This window comes from Callorhinchus milii, unplaced genomic scaffold (assembly GCF_018977255.1).
Source record: "Callorhinchus milii isolate IMCB2004 unplaced genomic scaffold, IMCB_Cmil_1.0 Scaffold4, whole genome shotgun sequence".
In the NCBI taxonomy this organism is placed as follows: Eukaryota; Metazoa; Chordata; class Chondrichthyes; order Chimaeriformes; family Callorhinchidae; genus Callorhinchus; species Callorhinchus milii.
Genome location: NW_024704745.1, coordinates 35,516,847 through 35,531,409, shown reverse-complemented (window position 1 = coordinate 35,531,409; position 14,563 = coordinate 35,516,847). Strand labels below are relative to the sequence as shown.

The 14,563-nt window shown below is 41.9% G+C and overlaps 1 protein-coding gene across 1 annotated transcript in view; it reads left to right on the top strand.

The window, feature by feature from the left end:
• Positions 1-652: 652 nt before the first annotated feature.
• The window catches only part of LOC103176936 (glypican-6-like), a 90,584-nt gene continuing 76,673 nt past the window's right edge, over positions 653-14,563 (top strand). The window contains exon 1 of the mRNA XM_007890819.1: positions 653-909. Within this exon, the coding sequence (XP_007889010.1) occupies positions 750-909 (160 nt within the window). The 5' untranslated portion in view covers positions 653-749. The remainder of the gene's footprint in view (positions 910-14,563) is intronic.

The following is a 14,563-nucleotide window of genomic DNA, read 5'->3' as shown; positions in this document are numbered from 1 at the left end:
AACGGTATCTTACATCTGGACGAATCAGTCAGTCAACCCTTTTTTTTTCCATCGCAAAAAACACCTATTAAATGCATGTTATAGCATCATCAAAACAGAGTTGCTTGACGGTGGTGTACGAAGGGCAATGAGATGGGGATGGGGGTGGGGATGGGTTCCTGCCCCTTTGACTGAGAGGAGGGCGACATTCTGCTGAAGCTTTAAAACCTTTGGTGTTAGTTTATTCTCGGGACTCCAGTCCAGGCTTTGCTGCAGACTCTGTTCCTGTGATCCGAGAGCATCCAGAGGCGGAGGGTTTTTATTATTCCAGACTCTCCTACTCTGAGCTCTCTCTCTCTCTCTCTCTCTCTGTGTGTCAGTCTGTCCGAGTGAACTTCACAGATCACACACACACACACAGAGGATCCATAAGCTCTGCAACACTCGGGCTGCAGCGGCGAGGAGGAGAGACGGTTCCCTGTGTGTTTTCCAGGGGAAGGGGGGGATTAGAGCCGTTCCCAGATCTCTGTTTGCCCAGAGGTGCATACGTTTATTTTTCTCCCGATCCACCACCCGGGGGGGAAATAAAGTGGAATCGCCGATCGTCACCTGGAGAGATCCCCTCCCCTCCCCCCTCCCCTCCTCAGCAGTGTTTGACAGGACTTTAAGGGGAGTTGTGCGGGGGGTTTGGGGCTCAGGGGCCAAACCAAACCAAGTGGATTCGCTCTCGCACTCAACACAGACACCGAACCACATCTGCACACAGCACCATGTCCTGGATGGCTGCTCTCTCGGCGGTGCTGTGGGCTTTGACCGCCACCCGGGGCTCGGGAGTGGCTGATGTGAAAGCTCGGACCTGCTCTGAGGTCAGACAGGCGTACAGTGCCAAAGGATTCAGCCTCAGCAACATCCCGTACCAGGAGATCTCGGGTAAGGACTCACTCACTCACTCACTCACTCTGTGTTGGCCATAGACAAGGCGATCGTGGGACCAACTTACTGACATCCTGACAGACAGACAGACACAGACACAGACAGACAGACAGACAGACAGATACAGACACAGACAGACTGATTGACAGACAGACAGACAGACAGATACAGACAGACTGATTGACAAACAGACAGATACAGACACAGACAGACTGATTGACAGACAGACAGATACAGACACAGACAGACTGATTGACAGACAGACAGACAGATACAGACACAGACAGACTGATTGACAAACAGACAGACAGACAGACAGACAGACAGACAGACAGACAGACAGACACAGACAGACTGATTGACAGACAGACAGACACAGACAGACTGATTGACAGACAGACAGACAGACACAGACAGACAGACTGATTGACAGACAGACAGACTGATTGACAGACAGACAGACAGACTGACTGACTGACTGACTGATTCACTGACTGGTGCTGAAACTTAAGAGCTGGTCGTTGCTGTTCGTGATACACATTCAGCTCTTTTTTCTTTCTCAATACTAATAATAATACTAATAATAATAACAGTGAAAAAGAAAAAAACAATGAAACTCCATTCGGGATGGAATCAAATATGTGCAGTGGTGCAGAATGAAATAAAATCAAACAACACGTTAGTGGAGTTTTCGGATTTGGTTTTGCACCTTTCTGGTTTGTTTTTCTATAGTTTTGAACAGCAGTGTTGCCCTTCCAACTCATCTTCCCTGTGAGTGGCACTGTGGGCAAAGGGTACCACCTTCTGCTTTGATGTATCCGCACATGTTAAATTGTGCCCATCCAACAGCAGGTCCCCACATACTGAGCACCAGATAAAGGATTTATTAAACTGTTTCAACTGCTTTCTCATTTGCAGGTTATTGAATCAGATTCAGCAAAATTGTTTATGAGATGGCAAACACCAGACTTGCTCCTGTGTCGTTGCCCACAGTATTCCAGTCAGTGCTAAACGTGCTACGAGAATTAAAATACTCATAAAAGGTTTTGCAAGCTTCGAGGTCGAAGTGGAAGGAGGCTTCACTCAAATTATTATTATTGCAGGAGGTGTACTTTGTTAAATCATTCTTAAATGTGAACTGTGTGGGGGAGGGAAGGGGAAATCTCCACTGTGCATGAGGGATTTGGGCCACTACATGCATATAAAATCCAACCAATATGGGTCAGCAGTAGTAATTATGTAATGAGTGTCTTTTTATGTGTTTAAAGTTCACAATTTACTGGGACACATCATTCTAAACGACTGGCATCATGTCAGAACCATGCAACAGGGTTGCAATTATCAACAGCTGATGTCTAGTGTTGGAGCTGCTGATTTAGAATGGACCCAACAGATCAGAGCTGAGGGATCTAAATACAGCTTTTGTTTAACCAAGACTGAATAATGTAATTATTTAAGATAGAATGATTCAGGATAGATTCTACAAGCGTTATGGTACACTTGGGATTTCCAGTCTACTCTGTGCAGACGTCTTAAGAAACAAAGTGATTTAGATCTTAGAGTTGTACTTTATGTTGCTGAAATATTTTGGGGTAGCAGTTTAAATTCTCACCCTACCGTACAGGTAGTCTCAACAATGTCAGGATGAGATAAGGATCTGATCTCAGGTGAGAGCTTGGTTTCCTGATCATAATAATAATAGTGATCCTTCTATTTGATATCGCGCCTGTCAAATCGGGAGGGCGTCTCAAAGTGTTTCACAGGATACTGTAAAGTGTAGTGACTGCGTTTATTATAGAAAACATATTATAAATATATTACAAATATAAACGCTGTTGGGCCTCAGATTTCCGATCAGTAACTATTTGTGATTTGATTGTGTTTATACAATATTTATATAAAATCAAAATGCAATTCAAGAATTACATGTGTGTATAAAATGCCAATATATGTAATTGCAAACTCAGTTAATAAGATCATGTCAACTTATGTGCCTTTATATCATGCAGCTGTTATGTCCCTTACTAAATTGGTGCAATAAAGTGATAAAACAGATAAGATCTCTTAATACATCATTTTGCAATTTCTTTCTCATCAGATCCCAGTGTTGTCATTAGACATAAATGAATAGAGAATTCCTCTGTAGCCCTGTAGAAATTTCCAGTTATCGTGGTATAAATGTTCTTAAAGTTACATAGTATTCACTGCTTTTATATCTTAGCCAAACAGTCCCCATTCCCTTACTCATTCACTTGTGGGACATTCCTTGCACAAATTGGCTGCCGCGTTACACGGTCACTAAATTTCCCAGTAAATCCTGTGGAATGCTTTAAACCATCCTCCCGATGTGAAAGGCACTACGCCAATTGCCAGAATTATTATTGTTATCTTTCTAAATGTTCTTTCCTCTTCCTTTGGGTTTCATTTTCCATCTATTGAAACAGTACTGAAAATATTACCACTGTGATTCTTTTAGACGTGTTGTTGTAAGCATTCCAAGTAAGGAACTGGCCTTAAGGGGAAAAATGGATAGAGTATTAAGAGTAAACAATTAATATTTACAGCAGTGTTTGTCAATTTCAAGGACTGTATTGAAAATTATCTAACAAGTGTTCATTGTATACTCAGGCTGATTTAAAAGTGGGGATGCCAATTTAATTTTAGTTTTGAGATGGTTACAGGGTACGATGTAGTTTGTTATTGATTTCATTTAAGCTTGCCACATACCTTTGCATACCTTACTTGTTGTACAATATTTACTTTAGGTCCATAACACTAAGCATCTTGCCTAAAATAATATTGCATTTGATAAGAAAATGTTCACACTTGTTGGAGCTGCAAATGTTTCCTTTTGAGTTATGTCCCCACTCACAGCAGACTAGTATTTAGCTGCTATTCAACATTTTTTCCATGATTTTGAACACTTTTCAACCTTTCTGCATACAATGGTCCTGTGTAATTAAAGTAAAATAAAATATAAAGAAAGAGTATTTAATCAGTTCTGATAACCACTGTGATTCGTTGTGCTAATCCGTGCTGTATAATTATGCCTGTGAGGTACTGGCATCCTAGTGGCAAATGAGAAGCTGATCATTTATCACCAGCTTTAATTATCAGCATTTAATTAACAGATTTACTAAGATCCAGCAGTGTTTTTGTTTCCTTTTCTAGAGTGTGCCACTTCTTTGTTCAAAGGTGCTATTCTGTTTTTCAAGCCTGAATCATTATGAGAAATGCTTCTGAGAATTCTGCAGTGTTTAACGTAGGGTTTCCTGACTTATCAAATAGTTCACTTGGTAAAGGACTTCAAAAGTGTGCAATAAGTTCAAGTTGTTGTAGCAAGTCATTACATTGTGCAAAATCAAGCCATGTAGCAGTAAAACATTTTTTACCTCGCAATAAATAGGAATCCAGTTGTTAGTCAATTGGTGGATCGCTTTTCCAGGAGTAATAATTCCTTCAATAAAAATATGAAAATAATAATGAATTGGTCACTCAATCCACGACTCTTTGTGGCACACACCTGTGTGCAATTGGCTGCCCACAAAATATAGTCAGTTCACTTTACAGTATATTCCGTGAAGCTCTTTGAGATGTCTCGAAGACGTGATAATACGCTATATCAAATGCAAAGACTATTATTGTGTAGACTGTGTAATCCCAGATTTGAATGCCTAACAATGCTGCATTAACTGATCTCAACTGGAGTACAAGTTTGGGTGTCCCAGCACCCTGGGCAAAGAGAGGAAAAGTATTTTGAATTCCTGATCCTGATCATCATGAAGAGTGTGTGAGAATACAATTGAGCTCAGCTGCAGTGTTCCCGTTGATCAGCACTCTCACACAAGTCAGCAAGTTTAGAAAGCAGGGGCAACATTGGAAGGTGAAATTAAAATACTCTTGTGTGTTTATGTGTATGGACATATAGTATATAAATATTTATTGGTAGATATATGTGTATATGCAGGTTTTCTATTTGACAGAACTAAGTAGAAGTGAAATGTAATCGATTTCCTTAACCCACTCCCTAAATGTTGCCTCTGGATACTTGTGTAGTAAAGCTGGAAAATCAAACACAAATTTATTTAGGAATCTTTTCGGGTAAAAGAAAATCAACATTTGGAATGCAGAATACTAATTACTAACATTTTATGAAAGCTAAGGTATTGTTGCTATTTTGAATTTCACTCAACATGTAAAACTGTAATCTGTTTGAATTTATAATGTTCACTAACAAGATCCCTGTATCTGCAAACAGTAATTTGTTAGTAAATACTCTGTTGCTGCATTCAGTTTCCAGGGAAATGTATCCTATTTGACTAATGGCGAAGCAAGCACAATTAATAATGTGAAATAACATCCAATTTTAAAATGTGTACCAACTGTTGTATACAAATTTACATACCTTTTTGTACTGCAGTGCAATTAATTTATTCAAATTTCAAACAGAGCTCAACATAAGGGTAATTTACACAGAAGTGATCAGATTTCTTAGAATGCTCCCTTGCATTGTGCAGAACAATAACATCTAGACAATTGAGTCATATTTTATGTATGAATTGCATGATGTACAGTACATTGAAATGTACAGGATCAGGATTTCTGTATTATGGAGTTTGATTTAGATTATGGAAATGATATGCTTGGATGCAGGCTTTAATAGGATCAGGTATGTGTTTTATCTGGTGACCAGTATATCAGGTCATTTGGATAAATTCAGTCAACCAAGGCTCTTTTGTGAAGTTTATTTTGATAACTCTGAAAAAAATATTGAATTGAAATGGAATTTGCAAGTTAAAAAAATGATGGCAGAAAAATTACTGAACAAGACAGGTATTTTGAATTCAATGCAAATTTTACCTAGAATGAGTCCCACTATGAATCTAAGTATTCTTCAGTCTAGTGTGATGGTGTGAATTTAACTATTTAACTATTTATGCATGGTATCATAGTGTGCAACTGAGGGCTTGTCGTTCTGCATCAGACCAAAAGGAGGCTCTATTGTGCTGGTTGCAATGCTGATATACAGTATAACTGTATCGCTTGTACTTAATGCAAGACACTCAGTAACCAGAAGAACGAGAAGCCTGCAGTTAATGTACTGAGTAAAACCGTTTCACATTGAAAGAATAACTTATCTGGACCATGTACTGTTGTTTTTCTATTGCCGTACATTGACATCTGTCGTGTCGTCTACAAAATATGAAGACATCTAATCAATAAGGACAAATTTTGAGGAAACATTTATTTCAGCACATAAATCTGTCCAAAATAAAAAGACATACAAAAGTAATATCTTTAGTGTGAACAATATTTGACACAAAATGCCAGTTTAAGGCAACCCTTTGTAGCTGATGGCAATAAATTACATTTATATAATGCCTTTCAGATCAGAAGGACATCCCAAGGCTCTGGACAGTTAAGGGTTTGCATCTGAGCTGGGTGTTTGGACGGTAGGGGAATGGGAGGGTAGCCGAAGGCACGATAAAAGAGAAAGGTCTTGAAACGGGCCTGGAAGGAAGCAAGAAAGGGGCGAGATGGAGGGATTCCAGAATGAAGTTCCAGATGGTAGGAGAAGAAAAGCTGAAGGCCTGACCGCCAATGTGGGCGGGCATAGCGGGAAACATGAAGCAGGCCAGTGTTTGCCGAGTGGAGAGAGCAGACAGGTTGATATGGTGTTAATTGATTACAGAGGTAGGGAGGAGCAGGACTATGGAGGGCTTTAAAAGTGAAGACGAGGATTTTAAACTCGATTCTCTGAGGGATGGGGAGCCAGTGGAGTCGGGCGAGGATGGAGGTGATTAGTTCACAGAGCTCAGTATGGCAGAGGACACAAGCTACAGAGATCTGAATGATCTGCAGTTTGTGGTGGGGAAGAGTTGATGTTCAGATTTGATGTCACCTGGAAACATTCAACCAATTTTTGTTTTCTTTGCTCATATTGTTAGGAGTTTATTTAGCTGCAGAACTGTTAACAAATCTGGACTTCAGTAATTCACTTGAATTTTGTTGTTTCTCTACCAACCCCTCCCCCTACTCATTGCTTTGTGGGGAAAAAACTCGTATTTATGTTTAGTTTGATTGTACCAGTTAAATTACTCTTTTCAGAATGGCTGTTTACTGTGCTCAGAATATTTGCTGACAATCACTACATTTCACTTCAATTACTTGTAAAGTGCTTTGGTTTGTTTGGATGTCATAAAGTGCTTTGAAAATAGAAGTTCTTCCTTACTGATAAACCCCTGTTAGAACCAATTCAAATAAGCTTAGATGCTTGATTTGTGCTGGTGTCGTTTGGGGTCAGTTGTCAGGATGTCCTTCTGTCACATTTATTTTTGAACAGCAGTGTCTAATGCATGCAGAATCTCATCACCATGCTAAAAGGTATCTAATGAAGGCTGAAACCCCATTAGGATCCTCCTACATGTTAGGGCTTTAGCTTTATGAGCTGAGCGGTACAAAATCCTGCTCCATGTGGCTGGTCTGCCTCTCTAAGTCGTACTGATGAGCCAGGCTTGCTGGTCTGTCATCAACATTGCTCTGGAGTACTGGTTCAGGCACCAGACTACTGGAACCATCACAGATGATTGACTCAATTTCTACATACCTTTGCCAAGCATATCACCCTGGAGTTAATTCAGCTCCAAGGATACTCTATGATAGTAACCTTGTGGGACAACTCCGTAGCATCCTGGGAAACTGAAACAGGACACATCTAAATACTGTAAATGTGTGTATTCTCATTACCCAATTTTATTGCCAAGCTGAAAGGATTCTTTATAAATGGAAACCTCTTGTATGATCTTCAGTATTTTCTAATGGCATGAGTCCATTTGGTATACATTTTGCTCCAGTACTCCAAACATAAAATGTTATAAAAACACAGCGACAAATAAAGGCCACACTGTAAACCATGGATCCACTTTCCATAAAATGTCAACACTTCAGTAAAGGTTTTACACTGTACTTGAAATGTTTTACACTGAACAAATAGTTGCCAAAACACAGCTCAAACAAGTGTGTGAGTCACTTCCTCAGGTTCTTAATAATTCCGTCATGCATATTCTGAAATACCAGGTACAATTCTGGTTGTTGTGGCATAAAGGAGGCTGCCTTCAGTGCAGTGCAAAGGAGAGCAACGAGAATGATCTCCGGTGTTGGAGGAATGAACTTTGAGCAAGAATCAGATAACCTAAGGCTGTTTAGCCTTGAAAACAGATATCTCAGAAGGGATCTGATAAAGGTATACTGGATTTTCAATGTGACAGAGACAGTAAATTTCCGCAAAACAATCCTTTAGAATGAGGGGTACAGGTTGAGGATTGCAAAGAATATTTTCTGGAAGATACCAGGAAGTAATTCTTTAGTCAGGGCAAAAATTAGCTTTTAGGCACAAGTCTCTTACCTTATCAAAGGTCTTCTGAAAGTCCATATACATCACATCCACTGCATTTCCCGGTTTATCTGTTACTTCTTCAAAGAACTTAATGAGGTTGGTCAAGCATAACTTTCCTTTAGCTATTCTTTCATTAATGTGCCTGGAGAACACCTTACTAATTATTTTTAAATTATCTGATGTTATCTGCTTATAATTCCTCTGTTGACCTTTATATGACCTTTGCAGTACACTAGAGCCCTTCATTTCTTAAGTATATGATGTAAGTATAATTTGATGAGAATAACACAAGGGCCCTCAATTTATGTTAAGTGGCACTTAACATAGTTTTAAAGTGGAATTCAGTGAGTCAAAGATGTTTACATCCCAGGAGTTCTGTTTGGAAGCCCTACATGCTTAAATACACATTCATTATCAAAATAGCTTTCAGAAAAATGTAAAATAAGAATAAGCAAAGATGTCTTAGTTTTAGTCACCTTTGCAGACAATTGGGTTATCTATCCTAACCATCCAATATCCCAAAAGATTCCTTTAGCACATCTATCACATCATCTCAATAACCCTGGATCCTTGTTTTCAGCAACTTGTCCGATTCCTTTTTAAAACCCTTTATAGCGCTTTGTTCCACTGTCTCCACTGGTAGTTTGCTCACTATCACCGTTTACTTTTTTAAAAAAACTGCACTTTCTTTTAGGATCATTATCTTGTCACTTTCTGGAAAACTACCATGATTCTCCTCATTGAGAAGCTAGGCTCCTGCAATATCTGGAGGTCTAAGGAATGGGGGACGTAGCCCATTGAGGCTGTTTGGCTATTTTATTAGATCATGGCAGAACCTTTAGCAATAAAAGATATTATTGCACATAAAGTAGCACAGAGAAGATAGACTTCAGACTGGACAAAATTGAATGCCCCAGCATTTTGTAAGAGTAGCCAATGATACCATCTTACTATAATTTTTTGCCTTATTGTCCCCTTGGTGTAATATTTCAGGATACGTATGGTGGTTGTTAAACATTATTTTCATTTTCTCATACAAGCCAAGATAAAATTTTATAATGGTTTGGTGGGAGGGACAGAAACAATGAAATTAATTTTCACTCCCTGCTTTATATTTGAAATCCTCCTCCATTTGCTGCATATTAGTAAAAAAAACTTATAGACTAATACAATGACCTTTTTTGCCACAGATATAAATTGGAATTTAGAGGAATGGTGACATTAAAAACACTCCCGGATAAGTCACATAATGCTGTGTTAACACCTTTAAGAAAGACTTGGACGAACTAATAATTACAAGTAGATTCCCGTGAAATTCTTTTTTTTAAAGTTTTTTTTGGGGGAAATTTCTTGCTTTTATGTTTTATCATTAACATTACTTGTTTTTATTATGTTTACTTTGTTTAATGGTAATAGTCGGTTTAGGCATTTTAAACTTTGGACGCAAAATCTGAATTATCACATTTTTAAGGTTGGCTTGCACCTGTGCAATAGATTGTTGTACAGGTGTATGCAATAGGCTACAACAACAACTTGCAGGAGTGCTTAACAGTGATGGAGCCTGACTCCAGGTGGGGTGGGAAGGTGGCTGCATGGTCAAAGAGAAAGGTCTTCAGGCAGGACTTGAAAAAAGGGAGAGAGTGGGCAAGGCGGAGGGATTGAGGGATATTGTTCCATAGTTTCGGGGTGTAGTGGCTGAAAGTGCAACCTCCGATGGTGGGTCAGAGGGTGCAAGGGATGAGCAGCAGGCCCGAGCAGAGGCGCCGGGTGGTGGATTGGGGAATGAAGAGGTCGGAGAGGTAGGGAGGTGCCAGGGAGTGAATGGATTTGAAGAGTGTGAGGATCTTGAAGTGGATCCGTTTGATGATGGGGAGCTAGTGGAGCCTGGCCAGAACTGGTGAGATGTGGGTACGGAGTTTAGTCCAGGTAAGTATGCCAGTGGCAGATTTTGAATGAGCTGGATTTTTGAGCTGAAAAGTGGAGCTGGGGAGACCGGTGAGGAGTGCGTTGTAGTAATCCAGGCGGGAGGTGACAAATGCATGCTTGAGGGTTTAGGCTGCATTTGGGGTAAGGTACGGTCAGAGGCGGGCAATGTGGCGGAGTTGAAAGAAGGTAGTCCTGGTCAGGGACCGGATGTGCGGGAGAGAGGACAGCTGAAGGTCGAACTGGACACCTAGATTGTGCACTGGTTCGGTGAGTCTAAGGGAGAGCCCAGGAAGGTTGAAGAGTTTAGATTCACAAGAGTGAAGATGTTGATAGGAGCCAAAGAGTATTGCTTCTGTCTTGTCCAAATTCAGCTGAAGGAAGTTTACATTCATCCAGTCCTTGATGTCTGCCAGACAAGCTGATAGAATATTGGCGGACCTGGACTTGGTATTGGAGGAGGCAAAGTGTGTCATCTGCATACATGTGGAAGTTCACCCCGTGTCTGCGGATAACATCGCCCGAGGGAGCATATAGATAAGGAAAAGAAGAGGGCCAAGGATGGAGCCCAGGGGTAACCCCACAGGTGACTGGGTGGAGGCAGGAGGAGAAAGCATTTGCCAAGATGAATTGAAGGCAGTTGGTTAAGTAGGACTCGAACCATCCGAGTGCGGTTCAACTAAGGTGGATGAGAGAGGAGAGGCGGTGGAGGAGGATGGTGTAGTCGACTATGTTGAACGCAGCAGAGAGATCCAGGAGGACGAGGAGGCAGAGGGAGACCTGATCACAGATAGAGAAGATGTCATTTGTGACTTTGACAAATGCTGTCTCTGTGCTGTGGGCAGGGCGAAAACCAGACTGCAGGGTCTCGAGGAGGGAGTGGAGGAGATGTGTGACTGAAGTTGACTGCAACAATGCGTTCCAGGACTTTGACAAGGAAGGGTAGGTTGGAGATGGGACGGTAGTGTGAGAGATTAGAAGGATCAAGGGTGTTTTTCTTTGAAGGAGGGGTGTGATAACAACGTTTTTCATGAGGATTGGAACAGAGCCCGAGGAGAGAGACTGGTTGACCGTATCAGCCAGCAGTAGGGAGAGAAGGGGGAGTTGGGTGACCAGCAGCTGGATAGGGAAGGGGTCAAGGCAGCAGGTGATGAACTTCATCTGGGTGATTGTGGTTGAGAGGGAAGAGGGAGAAATGGGGGCAAATGAGTGTAAGGAGGGGGGAGTGGCAGGAGCCGTGGCGGAGGGAGAAGATGATGTGGATGATCTGGGTGGGGTGGAAGGGGACATGGGTAGGGCGGGACAATGCAGCTAAGTGGATGTTTTCAATCTTTGAGCCGAAGAAGTCTAGAACCTCTTCGCATTTGATGTTTGATGTGAGGATAGAGGGGGCTTGAGAGGATGCACGGAGGAGGTGATGGACGGGGGAAAACAGCATCTTTGGAATGTTGTTTGCCTCCAGGATGACTTTGGAGTAAAGGTCAGTTTTGGCCTGTGAAAGGGAGAGGTGGTAGATGTGGAGGTGCTCAAGCCTGGATTGAGGCTGGATTTCTGCCATCTGCGCTCGAGTGTCCAATTCCCTTTTGAATGTTGTTTCTACCGCCCTTCCAGGCAGTGCATTCCAGACCATAACAACTCTCTGTGTGTAAAAAAAAGTCTCCTCATCTCTTCTCTGGTTCTTTCATCTCAAAGAAACAATTCCTGTGACAAAGAAAAATGCAACTGTTTTTTTCCCGTTTTGGACGCCACAGACCCGGCCCCTTGTGGCTGGGGGATGCAGGGGGTGGGGTGGTTGCCTCAGCGCACTCCACTTTGATGGAGGGACCAAGGCCTCGGGGTTCTGACGCCCTTTGCAGGGCGCAGTTACAAGGTGGGCCTCGTGCCCCCCATCACCTTCCCTGTTGTGGGGAATGCCGACGTAATACAGTGTCATCAGGAAATTGGTGTGGTAAGATATCTGAATCTCAGTGAGATAGACAGGGCTGAGATTGCCTCCATTTAGCTGGTGTGCATCATTGTCTTTGTTTCTGACCACCTCCCCAGAGAGGTGATAAACTGCTGTAAGAGTGCAATATTGAATCTTTACCATGAAAATGACACATCATTGGTGTAGCAATACCAATGAGATTCTATCAGCTTGCTATCAGAGTATAAATGATTAAACCAATTTAAATTGCTACATGCGAATCATGCTTCATAAACAAATGAACACATGCTGGCTCACAGTGGCCTCCAAGGCTTTTTCTCATTGTGAGGCTTTTTAGAGCTTGTCAATTGAGGAGCAGATGTTCTAATGTTTAATGCAGTTAGTTAGGTGCTAAGTCGCACTATGTGCCTGTTGTGTATTTTTGTTAATGATTAGAGGACACTCTGACTCAGCTGAGTTTAAAAATACCTACGCCAAAATTAAAATCGTGTTCCTCTTCATTAATAAAAATTTGAAACAGTATATTGTATAATATTTTGGTACTTGGCTTGTCTTACACTACTGGCCATAATGATTTTCCACTAAACTTGAAAAGTCCAATAAAATGTTTGTAGGCATTGCAATGTACAATCTTATTCAGGATGCTGGAGATATTGATACTGTTGAGAAATGTACAAAACTATTCGGGGGAGAATGGATTATTACTAACACATTCTGTTGCTTACATAAGAAATGGTGTATCATCTGGTCAAAATTGTGATCCAGTCAGGAACCTGAGTGTCTTGTTCAACCCTCAACTGTCCTTCCTCCCCCATGTCCATGCCATGCTCCACTATGCCTTCCCCAACCTCCGCAACATTGCCCAACTTCGCTATTGCCTCACCCTTCAGGCCGCTGAAACCCTCATACACGCATTTGTCTCCTCAAGGCTCGACTATGGAAACTCGCTCTTTGTTGGCCTGCCCAACTCTTCCCTCTGCAAGCTGCAGATCATCCAGAACTCTGCAGCTCATGTCCTCTCCCTCACCAGGCTCCATGACCTCATCACCGGTACCCTCGCTGGGCTCCACTGACTCCCCATCCCTCAGAGGATAGAATTCAAAATCCTCATCCCCACCTTCAAGGCCCTCCACGGTCTTGCCCCCTCCTACCTCACTGACCTGCTTAACCCCCTATCAATCTGTCCAGTCCCTCCGTTCAGCAGACTCAGGCCTGCTCCACGTCTCCCGCCCCACCTGCCCTACCATTGGCGGCCGGGTTTTCAGCCTCTCTGCACCCACCCTTTGGAACTCCATCCCACAATCCCTTCAGCTTCCTCCCTCCCTTGCCTCCTTCAAGGCTTGACACAAGACCCTCCTTATCAACCGTGCCTTCAGCCACCCTCCTACATCTCTGCCCTCCCTCATCCCAACCCTGCCCACCACCTCGGGTCCTGATCCCCGACTGTTCAGCCCTTGGGACATGCTCCCGATGTGAAAAAATCTGGAAGTTGCAAATAATGCATATTTGTATAGATTACAAATGCAGCACTTTAGTCCCTGTTGTAGTTCAGTGGGAAGGCAGACCCTTTGGCTCAGATTATTAAAGAAGAATCATATTCCTACAATATACTTTGTTGTTGACTCAACTAGAATTGCCTGGATCCAGTTTGCACTGATTAAAGGGCCTGTTCCCAGATGACTATGTTTGGAATGGAACCTATCCAATTTCTAAATTGTTCAGTCTTGTTTCCTATTTGAATTTACTATGCAATAGAATAGAAGTACACTTTCAGAATCATAGAATTATACAGTACAGAAGGAGGCCATTCAACCCATTGTGTCTCTGTTGGCTCTTTGAAAAGACCTATCCAATTGAATCCCACTCCCCCGCTCTCTCCCCATAGCCCTGCAAACTTGTTCTCCCCAAAATAATTATTAGGCTATGAATTCCAGATCCGAACAACCCACTGTGTGAAAAAAATTCTCCTCACCTCCCCTCTGGGTATCCTCAGGTTACTGACCCACCCATAATTTCTCCTTTTCACCCTATCGAATCCCCTCATAATTTTGAAAACTTCTATTAAGTCTCCTCTTAACCTTCTCTGCTCCAAGGAGAATAATCCTAGCTTTTCTAGCCTCTCCTGATAACTGAAGTCCCTCATTCCTGGTATCATCCTGGTAAATCTCCTTTGCACCCTCTCCAATGCCTTGACATCCTTCCTAAAGTATGATACCCAGAACTGAACGCAGTACTCTAGCTGAGGCCTAACCAGTGTTTTATAAAGGTTTATCATAACTGGTTGACTTTTGTATTCTGAGCCCCTATTTATAAAGCCTAGTATCCCATATGTTTTTTTTAACAGCTTTATCTACTTGTTCTGCCACCTTCAAAGATTTACTTATATGAACCCCGAGGTCTCTCTG